Source organism: Triplophysa rosa, linkage group LG13, assembly GCF_024868665.1.
Source record: "Triplophysa rosa linkage group LG13, Trosa_1v2, whole genome shotgun sequence".
Lineage (NCBI taxonomy): Eukaryota > Metazoa > Chordata > Actinopteri > Cypriniformes > Nemacheilidae > Triplophysa > Triplophysa rosa.
In genome coordinates this window covers 21,426,265-21,442,343 of record NC_079902.1, presented here as the reverse complement: position 1 = coordinate 21,442,343, position 16,079 = coordinate 21,426,265, and the positions used below count along the sequence as shown (strand labels likewise).

Here is a 16,079-nt window from a genome sequence, read left to right as displayed (position 1 = left end):
AATTATTATTTGAAATAGTATTATAACACGTAATGTTCCGTTGACACGGATAAAATACAGAATGTATTGCATGACGACGTTTTTTGAGGACTAGATCGAGTTAGATATTAATTTCGTAAATTATAATAACCATTATGCATGTTTACGTTATTTTAAAATTGTAATACTTAATTACAAAAAATACATAATAATACACAACCAACCAACAATAAATCTATAAGTGAAATTACATTATTGTATATTATATATATTATTACCCTATGTTGTATTTATTATTTAATAATTACAATTATTTAATTATTAATTTTAAAATGATTGGGTAATTAAAACGTACTTGTTATATTATTGTAATAATTAATTTAACTTGAACAAGTAATCAGGCACGTTTATAAAATTATATTCAGGTTAATTTATTAGCAGTACGCGGCAAACACAGTTGACATTCATCATCCTTTTATTTAACATTAATTTCTTTACGTCAGCAAAATGAATAAAAATGTCATTAATCTTTGTCCAAAATATAAAACTGAACTGGTCTTTACCATAATAACCGGGTTTTTCTGTGCTTTGGTGCATCACTGTCACAGAAGAGCCATTTCAGTACGCGTGTCCATTTGTCCGTCCGCTCGCTCGTGGACGCTCTTACTCGTCGCTTCGCGAGTCCACTCCACCTCTTGCGAGCGTCCTGCGCGCTTGGCAGGCGGCCAGCTGAAGTGTGGGGAAGTGACACCGCCAGGGCGGCAGAAATTTTCCTCCGTTTCGGGCTCCTTCCCAATCGCAGACGGGCGCTCGTGCATTGGCTGGAAAGTGGAACAGCTCGTCAGGGACGATCAATGCGGATCGATCAGTGCGCCGCTGCCGGCTGCGGATTTGACGCGGAGGTGCGCGTTATAGTCCTACACAATTGCATTAACGGGAAAGTTTAGACAGGAGTAAAGTGGCACTATACTTTCAAAGCTTGTCATTTCGTTCACGTGTCTTCATTTGTCCATATTCACAGAATAGACAACTCTATTTTTAGGCCTATGTACATTACTTTAATGCATTTACATATTATCTAAAGCCACTTTAAGTGCATTTAAGGTATACATTGTTTTTATTAGTATGCATGTTCCCTGGGGTTCAAACCCACAACAACCTTTGCATTGTTAACGAAAGCTAAAATGTTCCTTGATACAGTGATTGTACCAGATGGTATTACAGGTGGTGTCATCCTGAAAATTCTACGAAACTCATGTATTTATGGTTGTCAGGATATTGTTATATCACCATCCAGATCATCCATCCAAAAATATATTCTTGTATTGTAGAATCATGGATGCCGTTTTAACGATTTAAGGCAACCAAACGTGTAGATCTAAATAATCTGAAACCCATATTGACCAACCAATAATCTTTATATTGGGGGAGGGGGTGCAGGTCCTGACTTGAGGCAGTTTTGTTTGCAGGCCCATTGATCAGACTTTGGATCTTGCCTCATACCCTGGAGGACATTCCTGTAGTATCTGGCCCCAGCGCAGCAGTGTTAGAACATGTGGGGAAACACGTCTCATCTCCAAATAGGCCACATGACACAGCTTTACCTTTCTGACCCCAAAACTAACGAAACAGTCAATGTTAAATAAAAAGAAACAATCTCAAATAAATGTTTGATATTCTCAGATAACTTTAACACCTCACTTTCCTATCTGAGTGTCTGTGTGTGTGTGTGTGTGTGTGTGTGTGTGTGTGTGTGTGCGTGCGTGCGTGCGTGCGTGCGTGCGTGCGTGCGTGCGTGCGTGCGTGCGTGCGTGCGTGCGTGCGTGTGTGTCTGTCGGTTGGGGGGATTGAGTGGGAAGGGGGTGGGGAACGGACCCTGGATTAACGTCACATGGCTCTCTCTGGCAGCCAGACACATGACCCGCTCCACAGGAGAGGATAAAACCCACTTGAAAGACGACGGCACAGAGACTGAGATGAAAAAGAAAGAGATGGAGGAAACGTCCGGTTCTCTTAGACGCTGAGGAATGCTGTCTGCCTGCTTCTCAAACGCAGAATACAGCCCACTCGTACCCCAGACAGCTTCTCTCCATCTCTCCCTCACAAGCTTGTACCTGAGGTTTTGAGTTCTGCATTGTCAACCTCCTGTTTTTCAGTGACTGAGATATCCATGCCTCCCAACATAACTGACAGTATACGTAACACTGTCGATTCTGTCACTGTTTTGTTAAGGCCAGTAAGGCGTCTACCTCACCTATAGGTTCTTTGGTCTTTTATTAGTATCGCTCGCTCTGCAGTTGCTAGGGTGTTTCAGCTGGTTCATAGGGCTTTGTTATGTGGGTACTTACTGGTCTAAACCAAAAAAGTCCCACCTCCATGTCTTTAATATTCTTGCCATCCCTAATTTTTGTCAACTATGTATATGGAAGTAGGTGATTTTGGAGGCAGGGCACACGTCTGATTGAAAACACATCTTTCCTTAACAAGCTACACAATTTGAGGTATCATTTATTCACCCTTATGTCATTCAAACCGATGTATTCTGTGAAACACAAAATTATATATTTTGAGAAACGTCTCGGTAATTTTGTGTCCATATGGTGGAAGTCAATTATGGGCAAAGTTGTTTGGTTACAAATGTGCCTTAAAATATCTTCAGAAGAAACTCATACAGGTTTGACATGAGGATGAGTAAATAATGGAAGAATGTTCATGTTTTGGTGAATTATGTCTTTAATACAAGGTACCTGAGACATGAACTGGTACAGTGGCTCCATCTGGTGGTTGTAGGCGGAACTGCAGTAGGCTGATCTCTTGACTTCCTGTTTGGTATTACAGGAAGTAGAGCACATTATCTCCCACATCCTGTGTTAAAACACTGGGTACTAGAGATGCTGCTGAGGCTCAAAACACACACTTGACGAAACAGAAAAGGAGCTGACCACTTTCAAATAAAATTTATTAAAAATACCAACATTTATCATCCAGCAAAACACACCGTGACTCCCAATCCAAAATGAGATAACTCCGTTCTTAAAATCTTTCAAAAATCATGTTTTTATTGTGTTAGTTTACTGTATTTTTTTTAGTTCTAATGGCTTAAATAAAAACAAACCAACTGCATTTTGATTTATATTAATTGAAATGCACAATAAAAAAACATGAATTCTGAAAAACTTTAAAAACGGAGTTATCTCATTTTGGTAACAAATTCTTCTGGCATATTTGAAATGGGAGACAGCTAAGACACAAACCACACAATCACTGAAATTTTCAATAAAACATTGTGCGTTGTAGCTCTGACCCTGTCCAAAGTTCCTTTAGTGTCGTTTTAAAGCACATTTCAAGTAATATGTGTTAGGTTAGAGGCAAAAAGGCGTAAAACCTCACCATGGTTACAGGAGATACAGTATGTTTATGCACGTCCTCGGTCTGAATTAGGCGAATTAACATCAAGTAGGTAAGAGAATTACAGCAACTTTGACAAGAACCTGAGCGTGTGCAGTTTGTTAAAAAATGTATGACTATGGATTTACAGTATGCTTTGATGGTTGCAGGCCACTGTTCAGGCCTCTGGTGTATTAACATGCATTTTTATTGTGGTATGACAATGGAAACAACAGTAATCTTTTAGAGTTACCCTGCATTAGTATTTTCCATTCAACACACACTCTCTCTCTCTCTCTCTCTCTCTCTCTCTCTCTCTCTCTCTCTCTCTCGCTCTCACTCAGGGATTTTTTGGCCTGCTGCATTTCTCTTCTTAATGATCAGTGGTCCGACATTATCACCAGTTTCCTCATTATGTTTGCTGTGTGCGCCATCACAGTAGGGAAACTGTCCAGGAAAAAAATAAGTTGATATAAATCACAAGTAGACTAATGTACATCTATTAGGCAGCATTTGAATTGGTAATATCTTTGCATTCGGCCCATCTTAAACACCTGGTTTGAAGTTAATAAGGGTAAATGCATGCTTGGTACTTTGGAAACTCAACAGTGTCCATCCTTATTCACTTTCATCATTTGTTAATAAACAATGTAAAAAGAAATAAAATCCATGTTTTCCATATTAGAAAGAAAGTCACATGGATTAAGAGACATACTGTAAACGCATAACATGCACTTCTATTTATTGTAAATTTAAAAGCAGACTGTTTAGGCATCTCGCTTTCTGCTGTGCACACTGACCACCTCATAAATATTCAATCAAATTCCCACAATGCAATGCTTTCACTCACCTTCTTGGACCTCCAGCATCTGCAGTAGACAACCTTGTTGCCGATGTCTTCGACGTCGAAGCTGTGCACTACTTTGGGGCTGTCTTTGTTGATGGTCTGGTTGATTCTGCTCTTGGGATCGCTCTGCCCTCTGAAGTAGCGTGTCAGCATGTACGTACTCACAACTGCGGCCACTGTAACAGGAACGATGGTGATCAGCTGATCTGCAAACGCACATATGAGGAGGCGCTTGTGTTTGAGGGGATGGGTCGCTTTCATTAATAAAAGGGGGATGACTTTCATGATTAAAAGAGGAAATGCAGGCTTTTGAATATTTGTTTTCTACATTTATGTACATATTAATTTTCTAGGTTTCAACTTAACTCTGTGTGTGACAAACAATGCACTCTTTTACACAAATTTCTATTTTCAAAAAAGGCGAGTACACTCAGATGAATACATTCATTCACGCGTAAATATTCATATCTTGTTTCAACAACTCCAGCCATCTTCATTTGTTGATGGTGGTATGCCCAGTAGGTAGGGCAGTCTGGTGGAATTGTGCGTATTATATTCCTTCTCTAACCTGGCAGGACGTTTCATTTAAACCTCCAAATGATTCACATGAGAGTACTTAGTTCCCTTGTTTATTGAAATGGCAACCTTAAAGCGGCCCTAACACACGTGGTTTCTGCCAGTCTCATATTAATCTTGAGTACCTATAGAGTAGTATTGCATACTTTGTATCTTTGAAGAGTATTTAGTTTGATCACATTTATAAAAGATAGATATATACGATTATGTCCGAAAGCATACGGTGCGTGCGTGGGGAAGGGGTAGGCTGAACTAAAGCACATGTGCACCCATTGCCAACAAAACACAGACATCAGTTTCACTCACCGCATGCGGTTCATGTCTGGCATCTTTTAGCGTTGGGACGGCTCCATATATGAGTTTCAAACGATCTCCAAATCCAGCGTTATATCCACCGTTTATACAACATTCATCACCCAAATACTGTGAGCAAACAAACACCTGAACTTCGCAAACATATGCTCTCTCTCTCGCTCTCTCTCTCCTGCACACAAGTGATAGTGACGTCTGCGCATGCTCCTTCTCCTGCTATCCTTGCTGCCGTATAGGCGTGCCGCGTGCTTTTCCGGGAGAATTGTCCAATAAGGGACTAAGAAAAATTGTTACGAAACACTTTTATATGTTCGAAAAAAACTTTCCGAAACCTGTATGATCGCTGGGGGAGTGTATCGAGCACAGAAATACTACGTAATACGCCCAACTTTTGACAAGTTAAGCATGAGAAGACAGCACGTTTAACATTGTAAAGAAGTCAGAATGCATGACACACCGTTGCAGCACCCCTTTAATAAATAGACTGTTAAAATGTATTTCAATCTGTATACAACTTCTGCTGTTTTCAACTATTCACATTTCAATACATTCAAGAAATAGCACATATAGAAAAGCATGTGCATGTGCACTTTTATAGTCTGAAAACTATGCCATTGCCTTTTCTCAGCTTTAAGGTACATGGTTTTTAATTCTGACCCAAATCTTTTAAAGACGAAAAAGACACGTTTCTAATACATGTCTGATCAATGATCATATTTCCGATGTTTATTTTAAATCTGTGCAATTGTTGACAGTATGACACTGGGCTAAAAATATTGTTATTATGTCCAGACTAAAACTTTGTGTACAGTGCATTTGTGTCAGCCACGTGTTTCCTGAGTTATGAAAACAATTAGCGTCAACGTCATTATTTGACGCACAAAGCATGCTGTAGAGATTTTAATAATGTTTTAGCAGAAGATAAAACAGCACTGGCAAATGCAAACCTTATAACCTACTAACGTGTAAATGCATTATGCATCATTAAAGCACCATAACCCCACTTATCTGAACGTGAATACAATGCACTGCTCAACAATAGTGTTTAACTTGCGTCGAGCACAGATACGTACTGATGATTTATGGTGTTACCATAAGCAGCCATAAATCGGCTTCGGAAAAATACAAAATATTCTTTACCTTTTGAATCCCTTGAGCCCGGTATTAATCCCGGTTTAGTGAACGCAGAAAGAGCTAGAACCTGGGGTGACATGATAACAGTCGCAGAACTTCAAGTGTTTTGAATAAGGACACTACAAGGTCTGAATTGCATTGAACGGACGCTGAGCGCGTCGTCAATACACTGCGGAACTCATGTGCGCGGTGACGTCATTGAGGAGCTGACCAATGGCTGGAGAGCGTAGTGCTAGGTCGCGTGTTGAATCGCTTCCTACACACTCATTCCCTACATTCGAATAAAACGAGTGGACAATCGGTCATTACTTTGGATTGTACACTCGTTACGGTAGTGCATCATGGGATTGAATGAGTGCACTAAATAATATCCACTTTTATTTCGGCGCTACACATGGATTTTTATTTAAATAGTGCACTAATGTTATGCAAGGGTATGGTATGTTTCGCCCAGAGCCCTAAATCGGATTTCTGTACACATGAGGGCCATATCTGGATTTTCAAGTTCAGTTGGTTATGTAGTCCTGTTTTTGTGTATTACGTCAGTCTTTATGTACGCAAAAATATTGCAACACAAATTACAATTTATGAATATCATAAATATCAGATTGACAAAACCTCACTGAACTTTCCAGAAAATACTAAGCATTTGCAAAATTATTTGCTTGAAACAGCTTCTATAAAACATGTACAAATGACCTTTGTATTGAGCAATTCTGAATGTCACAACTTGATACTTGTAACTTTGAGGTTTAGAGTAATAGTACTGCACCCTCCCTGGCAGAGTAGCTGTTTTGTTCGACAGGTTCATCCTTGATTATTTAATACATGTGTGTGAAAGAAAAGCCTGTGTGGAAGTAGATTTCAGACCATTTTATATTAAATAGCTTTTTAAGTCACTAAGTTTAAAAGCATGAGACAAAGTTCTTCATGTTCTGTTTAGACAAAGCAGTGTAGACACCAAGTTCAGACTTTAGTAATCATTTTATTACACAGTTTTAATCAACACACAAAGCTCAACGAGCCTGTCAGGAAATTAAATATACAGAAGTTTGTCTGAGGAGCTTGTGTCCTCTCACCCATGGACCCTATTGAGTCTGGCTGAACCATGTTAGCATCTAATTTAACAAGAGCAGGAAAAGGAAAAAACAACTCAACTTAAGGGTTACAAGGGTAGGTTGGGGTAGAGAAAAAAATAAAAAATAAGATGCATGTGTTTGAGACTGCTTTAAATAACTGGTTCGAAACCCTCCATAATGGCAAATTTTTGTGAAGTTGGTCATGACTAAGGAAAGGGGCAGAGACAGTCTTTGCAATGGCAAATGGAAACAAAATATATATATTCATAGTTTTCGAGTCCTTTAGATTACTCCAGAAGAGAGGACAGGAGGTCCGTTTTCCTTTAATTACCTGCTATGATTTTAAAAGAATTCCTTACAGATTTTATACAAAACGATAGCCAGCATACCCCTCCCATCTCTGCAAAAATAAAAGAAAAATCCTGATCCAAAGTACAGTTCGAAGAACAGGAAACAAAAATAAAGTAATCTGTAAAGAACACATCCCTCTATTTCCAGACTATGACAAATGTAGGGAGGAAAAAAAGAAAGCCCTCCCATCCCAGTTTTTAAAAACAAGGAATGCTTTTAGAGCCATAAACATTTTCAACAGCGAAATTGATACAAACTGATTCTAAGCAGCGGACACGTCGCTATAGCAACGGAGAAGGTAATGTAGGAGATGTGGAGTGGAGAATTGAATTTGGGGGAGGAGGGGCTACAGTTGAAGTTTTGAGTATGTACACCATGGATGCCAGGGGGAATAAGAGTAGGGGGAGGTGCTCTGGTGAGGGGAGGCGTGGCTGAAAGAAAGCACTCCAATGGAAACCAACAAGATGTTTTTCTTTAGCTTTTTTCTTTTAAACTTTCAAATCTCCCCTAACCTTACGATGGAGAGGTGTATTTTTCTCCCACCATGATTCTAACTCCAAAACTACATTGCATACTTTTGTGTCCATTCCCGAGCTATTCTGTTGTACCTGTAAAGAGAAAAAAAATACTGTCACAATTTATGAAGATTACAGGGCAAATACCTACACACACTGTCTTGCCAAAAGCTACAAAAAGACTAATTATCACACACAACTTTGCTTGGATAAAGGAAAACAATGGCTGCTCTTTTCGAGCTGCTGACCTGATATTTACATAAGCAAAAACATTTTCACTTTTGTTGAAAGATAAAATCCAATATTTTGGACTGATGTCCACACTCGTTTAGCAAGTGATGAAATCAGATCCGATTCAGACAGTGTGGTCCATATCTGGTATATCTACATCGGTTGCTATAGTAACAATGCAAACGTCAGAACAATGTTACGTTACTTATACAACAAAGCAGCCGTTACGAGTTATCATGATGCCATCTGCCTGAACAAAGCCTAGAATACTCTCATGCCTTCTAAAGTTTAGCTGTAGTTAAAGTAAACGAATCACAAAATTGGCTTTAAGGGCACTAGTGCATAAATAACGCATCCCCAGGGCAGAGGCGATGTAACGGACGTCGGAAAGGGTAAACAAACAATGTATGCAATTATATACATATTAATGTGTGAAAAAGCCTACAGGGACAAAGTGTTTGAACAAACACCTCGCCCTTATAAAAATAGTGTGCTGTACTGCTCTAGTGCGCTAGAGGACACTCACTTTTCCCTGTCAGTCTTGTAAATGCGGGCGATCTCAGGTACTAAGGGGTCGTCCGGATTGGGGTCACACAGCAGGGAGCAGATGGACAGGAGAACTGCAGGGCAACAGACAAAAAGTTAGAAACCAAAATGAGAAGAGAGGTACTTTGTAGCCCACTCTTTAACACAATCATCAGGAGTTTATAAGGTTAACTATGTAATTTCAGCTGCACCAAAATGGAGAGAATGTCTGAAACTTGTTTGGAAACTATCATTATATATGGAGATACAGAGTGTACACACTTCACCCCTAAAAGCCCAAACCTTCAACACAAGAAGCTTAATTGAACATGAAAAGCATTTCATTAATAACGTAGCTCATCAGTGAAAACATATTACGCGAGCAGAATTCTCAGAACAGAATTTGCCTACATCTGCATGCATTTGCATAGACGCACAACATGCAGTAAATTCTTAAATCTTCCATTTCCGTTTAAAATAACGTTTGTCAGTCTTGTGCTAATCTCGGGAACATTACAATCTGATTTACAAGTGGTTTAAAAAGTGTTTTCAATTTATAACTAAAGCAGTCTACTAGAAACAGTTTGTTTGCAGACACATTAATAAAAACAGCAGCTCTAGACATGCTGCTCAGGTGGTAAAATCTCATTTTAATTTCAATAACCAACATAATTCCAAGAGTTTCACACAGCAGTTTCAAGCTACCAGAGAGCTTTGAATTTAAACTTAAGACTCTTGTTAAAATGCAATGACAAGAGCTATACAGTAGTTCAGTCTTAAACATTCCTATAGAACAAGGAAACAATAAGCAGGCATGGACTTTTCCTTAATTTGCTGGACGAAGAAACCATGCTGGGATGTACCTTTGGAGATGGTAAGTGCCGGTGACCATTGTGACCTCAGAATATCAAGACAGATGCTGCCATTGCTGTTGATATTTGGGTGATAGATTCTTGTGGTAAATGCAACCTTAGAAAGACAGAAAAAAACAAGTTATGGCGTCTTTACACAGGCGAGTTAAGGCGTCTCTGGGGCGGATTAAATTTCTGTGTAAAGATGCAATGCCGCATGAAAGCTTGATCTAAAATATGCCGGCTCTGACCCTCCTCAGACCCTAGTATCAAAGGCGACTCTGATGCGGCTCAGGTTTAGTGTAAATGAAGGTGCATTAAAGCCGCTCTAAACTACGTCAATGTCATGTCAGCAGAAAGCGAGAAAGCGAAGGTGAAGCCAAAAACACACAGCGACATTTGTTATAGGCTATTAATAACGCAGATTTTTTTAAATAATTCAAACATACATTTTTCGTTTCATTTCTTCATAAAATATTTAAATGTTTGGAGAATTTTTGTTTGTGCTGTGGCTGTTTACTCAGGCAGGCTGTGGCACAGTTTTAATGCATGATGTACATTTTGAGACTGTTTTCAGCCATTAAAATAGTTTAGATTAGTTTTTAATGGCAAATTACATTTATTTCGTTTCGTTTCTTTTTAAAGTTAATTTAGAAAAATGTTTGGAGTATGATTATTTGTGTGCGCGCGGAATGCAGATTTTTTTATTTGAACTCATGACATGAAATATTATTATTTAAATTCCTCCTTTAGCTCCTCTCCTTCTTAAGGAAAAAACCTTCCGATACGTGGGACATGATCACATGCACACCTGTTTGTCGGACATTATGCAGTGCTGCATACCGCAGGAGTTATTTAAATAGCTCTCGTGTTATTTAAGCGGATGGGTCTGCGCAACACGCGAATGAAGTCGAACAGATAATAAATCACAAACTTAACATTACTCTATATTGTGATGAGAGAGTGTGTTTTTCTTACCGTTTACCTCAAAACAGTCGCATCATAATAATGTAAGTGTGCTTCGGTCCAGATCGTAAAGTGAGGACAGTAGCGCTTGTGCACAGATGCCCGGCCCTAGGAGCGTAAATGATTTGGGTCTCATCGTTGAAATGCAATACGACAAATATAACGACAAATTATTTTGTCGTTAGCCTATATGTGACCCTGGACAACAAAACCAGTCTTATGGGTCAATTTTTCGAAACTAAGATTTTTACGTAATCTGAAAGCTGAATAAATAAACTTTCTATAGATATATGCGTGTTAGAATAGGACTATATCTGACTGAGATACAACCGTTTAAAACTCTGGAATCTGAGAGCACAAAAAAATCAAAATATTGAGAAAATTGCCTTTGAAGTTGTTAATCAGGGGCACTGTGGCAGACCATCCACTCACAAAAATAAAGTTTGTATATATTTAAGGTAGGAAATTTACAAAATATCTTCATAGAACATGATCTTTACTTAATATCCTAATGATTTTTGGCATAAAAGAAAAATCGATAATTTTGACCCACACAATGTATTTTTGTCTTTTACTAAAAATGTTCCCGTGCTACTTAAGACTGGTTTTGTGATCCAGGGTCACATATATAAAAAAAAAGCAGCTAATTGAGGACAATATTTCATACACAACAACGATCTGGTAACATTTACTGTAACACCGGAACTGTTCATGTACCTGGTTGACAGTGACTTTCTGGCTCTTTAAAACAAATTTTGGTGTCTTTCAATATGCGGTTCATTTGGCGTCTTTCAATTCATTTAAAATGTTGCATTTATAGCCTAATATTGTTTCTATCCTAAAGTATGCATTGTTATTATTATTTAGTTTATATTGTTTAAGGCATTATTTTATAGCATATTGTTAGAACAGTGCTTTTGTGGTTACGTTCAGAATTATTTCGCATAATTTTAATTCCTGTGTAAATGCATTTATGCCACTTTAGAGCCGCATTAACGGTCTGTGTAAATACACATTTATGCCGCTTCAGATTCGGTTTCTGTGCCGCCTTTGCTATGTAAAGAGGACATTAGACAGGAAAACAGCGCTCTGCTAAAATCACAATAGTATTCAAAATGATGCTTTGCTTTCTGAAATATCTAATTAGCTAAATATCTAACACAATCTGAATACATGCTATAAGTAAAACCATTTCCTCGTGTCAAGCGCAAAGGTGAAACGAAAGGATCCAAAATGACAAATAATTAACCAGCACCTGAGCATAACTAAAACCCCTTAGAAGCTGAGCTTTTGTCAAACAGGCGTTGACATTACTGACCTTTGGCGGTTTGAAGGGGTAATCTGTGGGAAAGTGTATGGTCAAGAAAAACACTCCACCCTGGTAAGGACTGTCATTCTGTAAAACAAACAAACATTTCATAAATTTTGCCCATGCAAGCAAATATTTAAAGCAAAATATGATTTATTTAAATATTCATAGATATTTCAACACTATGGTTCAAAACAAAAACCAAAGTAATGTAAACTTAGTCTTATTATAGTATCTGTATCTTATTATATTATCTGTAAGGACAGGTAAGGATACAAGAGTAAGCCTGAACACAGGCTGACCAACTCCATCTATACAATAAACAGTCAAATTCAATTAACATAGCTCATATGGGGGAATAAAATACTTACAGGTCCCATTATTGTTGCCTGCCAGTGAAACACTGAAACACAAGGTACAAACAGAAACATCATTGTTAGAGAGCCAATGTCAGTCACATCAGGTGTCATTCATAAAGGTCACATCAAAACCCACATATGTTACAAAACATTTATTCAAATATGACTGAATATTCGCCTACTCTTTATATGATATTATCTGTACATCAGCGGATTACATTACCAAATCTTGAAAAAGCCTAATGTGCAAGTTCAGAATCATTGAAGTGCCCATTGGGGATTACAGTGTAAAATATGATGAAGCAAATTTGGGTACAATTATGTTTTCATATTCCAGCCAAGTCCCTGAGGCTCTAAGTGGGTCAGATAGTCTTTTACATATGATTCAGGATTTAATAAAGTGGCTGTTCCTTTGAGGGAAGCTATATACACTCATATTTGTCAAATCGGCTCAAACAAGCTGTCTTTCTGTGACTGAACCTCCCACTACATATTTATGAGCACCAAAGATCACATCAGGTGGTTCACACTGAAAACACAATCAGGAAGGAAAACAACACTCATGACAATTTGTGATTGAGGATATGATGCATGTCCCACCATAAAGAACTAATAGCTGATGAGCCTAAATTTTAATGTTCTATTCTATTGAGAATAAAGTACATTTAATAGGGCTGCACGATCATGTGTAAAATGATAATCACGATTATTTTGCTCAAATGTTTATTCACGATTAATAAACACGGTTATTTTGTCAGTTCAGAACTTTTGCTTTTAATTTCACTTCAGCATGTGTATTAGGCCTAAACTTTACAGCCAATGAGTATGTTATTATCTGCTGCCATTAAACTTCTTCAACACAGTCTTTCAAATCACGCAATCACTCATCTAAACACTCCACTACAAAAATGTACATTTTAAGACCTTGCAACTCCATTTATTTCTTGTTTTTTATAAATCATTACTATTGGTCACCCTTCATGTTTGTCTGTGGGTTTTGCAAAAAAGTATTAAAATAGTAGAAATGCAGTGAAAAAAAAGTTGTTTTTTTATTTCCTATAAAGTGGCAGTTTAAAAGATACAAGCTTTGCAATGATTTTCTGACCTTATCTGGAGTTTTGTGCTTGAAGCATAAATTGTTATCATGATTAAAATATGATTATTGGTACAGCCCTAAAATTTAATATACAGAAGATGATTGTGGTACACTATGGGGTGGTTTCCCGTACAGGGTTTACGCTAGTCCTAGACTAAAATAAATGTTAGAGCTGTCTAATCTGAAAAAAAACTTGCAAAGCTCACATCTTAAAATAAACCAGTTCCTTTGTTTTGTCTCAAAATGCACATCAGTAATGTTTTTTGTAAGGCATGATTTGTAAAAACTGCTTAAATGTCCTATTTAACTTAGGCCTAGTCCTGGCTTAACCTTATCCCAGTCCGGGAAACCGACCCTCAATGTTTCAGCCCATCAACTATGTATCGTCTGAGAAAGGTCCAATGGTCAGTCTTTTACAAGGCTACAGAAATTATGGCAATCCAGTCTTTATATAATTTTGGAGATCTCAACTAAGTCTTGCATTTTCCCAATTCCGTGGTCTCTTAATAGCTAGAAAGTGCGTTTAAATGTAACCATCACACAAAAAGTACAAAACCATCAAGAATTCTCAAGAAACCAGTGTAATGACTGGAAACAAAAAATGAGTCGCTTACTGTCATCCCCTACTGGGCCCGCTGAACACTGAGCAGGTGGGTCACGGCCCAAATCATGTAGCTCCTGTAAAACACAGAGAACCTGTTTGTCAAATGTGATAAGCTAACACGTAAATCTTTGAATCACCTGCCTGACATACCTTCACACCTGCACAGTGAAGAGAAGATATGAAACTGACACTGAAACCTAAAACTGTAAATGTCTGCCCTTTAACCAATTAACAGTAAAGTATATCAAACAGCCGAAATGGGTGAGTAATTTAAGAATAAACGGAGATTAGTATCAAAACAGAAACATCATTTTCAAGTTACAGCGGCTGTAATGCCACGAGAGTTGATCACAGTTTATGTAACTGTTTTTCCAGGTTAACGTTACTCTGTCAGTTCTGCTAAACCATGTGGCTCGTAAACCTTTGTAATATCAAGGTTAACACAAAACTACTGTAATGTGCAAGTTATATGAACGCTTTGGACCACGTTTTTATTCAGCCAATTTGTTTGCGCCATGAGCACAACTTGTACATAAGCACATAATATGCGAGTTCGGGTTTTAAAACATGCCATGTTAATTTACAGGTCGTATTGTTATACACTGATAAAAACAAGCTGGTTAAAATTATAAACACGCTTAAAAGGTGCTGATATAACACGAAACTGGTGAAAATGCATCATTGCAGCGGCAACCTGATGGGCCAGATGCCTCTCCCAGAACGGTTAGCAGTCTCGCGGCTAGCAGCCCGTTATTTGAACCCAAACCCCAAATGACATAAACGATGAAGTAATAACAACCAGACCCCAAACAATACTACTACCATACTAATAGTCCGTGGTACTGTGAATGGTGGACACGACCTTTATTCGGGGTTTTCAAACGGGCCTCTAGCATCAGCGGTTAGCATGCTAACACGTTATCACGAGCAGACGTTAATCCACCAATGGTCACTTTCAAACGTACCTCTATTTCGAAATTAGTATTTATTTTGATTCAAGAAAAAAAATCGTTTTAATATAAAGAGGATAACGATAATGAATGTGCTTTAATATCAATCACACACAGCTCGACGATGGGGCGCTAGCTTCCGTGCTAACCGCTAGCCCGGACCGAACCTTCGAACCGGGGCGCTTTACAACACTTGTCATCGTACCACCGGCACAGCTAACACGTTTTACCTGTCGATAACATCCCTTATATTAACTTTTAGGCGTAAATGAGGGAGGATGGCATGTTTTCGGTGCGGAATTAGGCCCTGGCAGCCGTGACTTCCTTCTCCTTACCTTGTGGATTCTTTTGAGAGCCATTGTTGTGCTGTCTGTGCTGTCAAAAACACACAAAATCCGTTTTATATTCTATTAAAACGGGGTTTCCTCAATTTAAACTCGCAAAACACCTCGGGAGTCGTAATATGGGACGTCTTGGGGTGATAGTTCAGTCGGTGTTGCGTGTATGACGGAGCCGGTTGGTGTAATTTGAAGGCGAAACTGAAAGGTGGTGCTGAAAGCGGTTCGGTCCTTCCTCCTGCAGCAGGAGCGGCGGCAGCGAGCAGCTACCGCATCACGCACACTGCGCTGCTCTAATCAGATCCTTCCGCCAATGGACGCAGTCGCCGGGGACAGATTGCGCGCCGACGCCAGTTGCTCGAGTGTGCTTCAGAGAATTGCGAAACTGATGCAACAGTAAAGCCAAAATGGCGACTCCGCATCGAACACTATAATGCTTTTGAGCCCAAATGAATCCTGTGGTTAAACGCTTCCATTTCGAGCAGAAAACGAGTCTGGTGATCAGTTTAGGCATATGACGAAGAGAATTAGACACTGTAGGGTTGGTTGAGACTTGTTTATTGTGAGTGGTACTCATACGACTCGTGTCCATGTTTATGTTATGAGTACAGTATGAATTTTAACATTTTATCATTGTTGTAAATACTGTAACGTTAGGTCAGAGGAAGTT

General features: G+C 38.7%; 2 protein-coding genes across 4 annotated transcripts; both read right to left on the bottom strand.

The window, feature by feature from the left end:
* Window positions 1–445: 445 nt before the first annotated feature.
* On the bottom strand, window positions 446–6,410 carry zgc:110843 (uncharacterized protein LOC541492 homolog). Of its 3 annotated transcripts, none has more exons than XM_057349625.1 (4): window positions 6,242–6,410; window positions 4,217–4,419; window positions 2,727–2,801; window positions 446–896 (listed from the first exon to the last, which is right to left on the bottom strand). In XM_057349625.1, exons 1-4 carry the CDS (start codon window positions 6,312–6,314, stop codon window positions 831–833), a joined length of 417 nt encoding a protein of 138 aa, XP_057205608.1. In that variant the 5' UTR covers window positions 6,315–6,410; the 3' UTR covers window positions 446–830. The 3 variants fall into 3 exon arrangements, with proteins under 3 accessions (XP_057205608.1, XP_057205610.1, XP_057205609.1); XM_057349627.1 differs by having other exon boundaries at window positions 469–896; window positions 4,217–4,389; XM_057349626.1 differs by lacking the exons at window positions 446–896; window positions 2,727–2,801 and adding an exon at window positions 2,918–3,813.
* Window positions 6,411–7,200: 790 nt separating this feature from the next.
* Window positions 7,201–15,692, bottom strand: ube2d2 (ubiquitin-conjugating enzyme E2D 2 (UBC4/5 homolog, yeast)). Its single transcript, XM_057349569.1, has 7 exons — window positions 15,407–15,692; window positions 14,132–14,195; window positions 12,434–12,465; window positions 12,072–12,149; window positions 9,800–9,905; window positions 8,938–9,031; window positions 7,201–8,273 (listed from the first exon to the last, which is right to left on the bottom strand). The coding sequence occupies exons 1-7, from the start codon at window positions 15,428–15,430 to the stop codon at window positions 8,228–8,230; spliced, it is 444 nt and encodes a 147-aa protein (XP_057205552.1). The 5' UTR covers window positions 15,431–15,692; the 3' UTR covers window positions 7,201–8,227.
* Window positions 15,693–16,079: the final 387 nt, after the last annotated feature.

Bases quoted from the DNA above. Each gene is read 5' to 3' on its own strand.
- ube2d2 (XM_057349569.1), bottom strand. From the start codon at position 15,430: ATGGCTCTCAAAAGAATCCACAAG. The intron at 12,466-14,131 runs GTAAGCGACTCA...CTTGTGTTTCAG, and splicing joins GGGCCCAGTAGGGGATGACA to TGTTTCACTGGCAGGCAACA. The intron at 8,274-8,937 runs GTGAGTGTCCTC...TTCTCTTTACAG, and splicing joins TACAAGACTGACAGGGAAAA to GTACAACAGAATAGCTCGGG.
- zgc:110843 (XM_057349625.1), bottom strand. From the start codon at position 6,314: ATGTCACCCCAGGTTCTAGCTCTTTCTGCGTTCACTAAACCGGGATTA. The intron at 2,802-4,216 runs GTGAGTGAAAGC...AATACCAAACAG, and splicing joins GATGCTGGAGGTCCAAGAAG to GAAGTCAAGAGATCAGCCTA. The intron at 897-2,726 runs GTACCTTGTATT...GCAATTGTGTAG, and splicing joins TGTACCAGTTCATGTCTCAG to GACTATAACGCGCACCTCCG.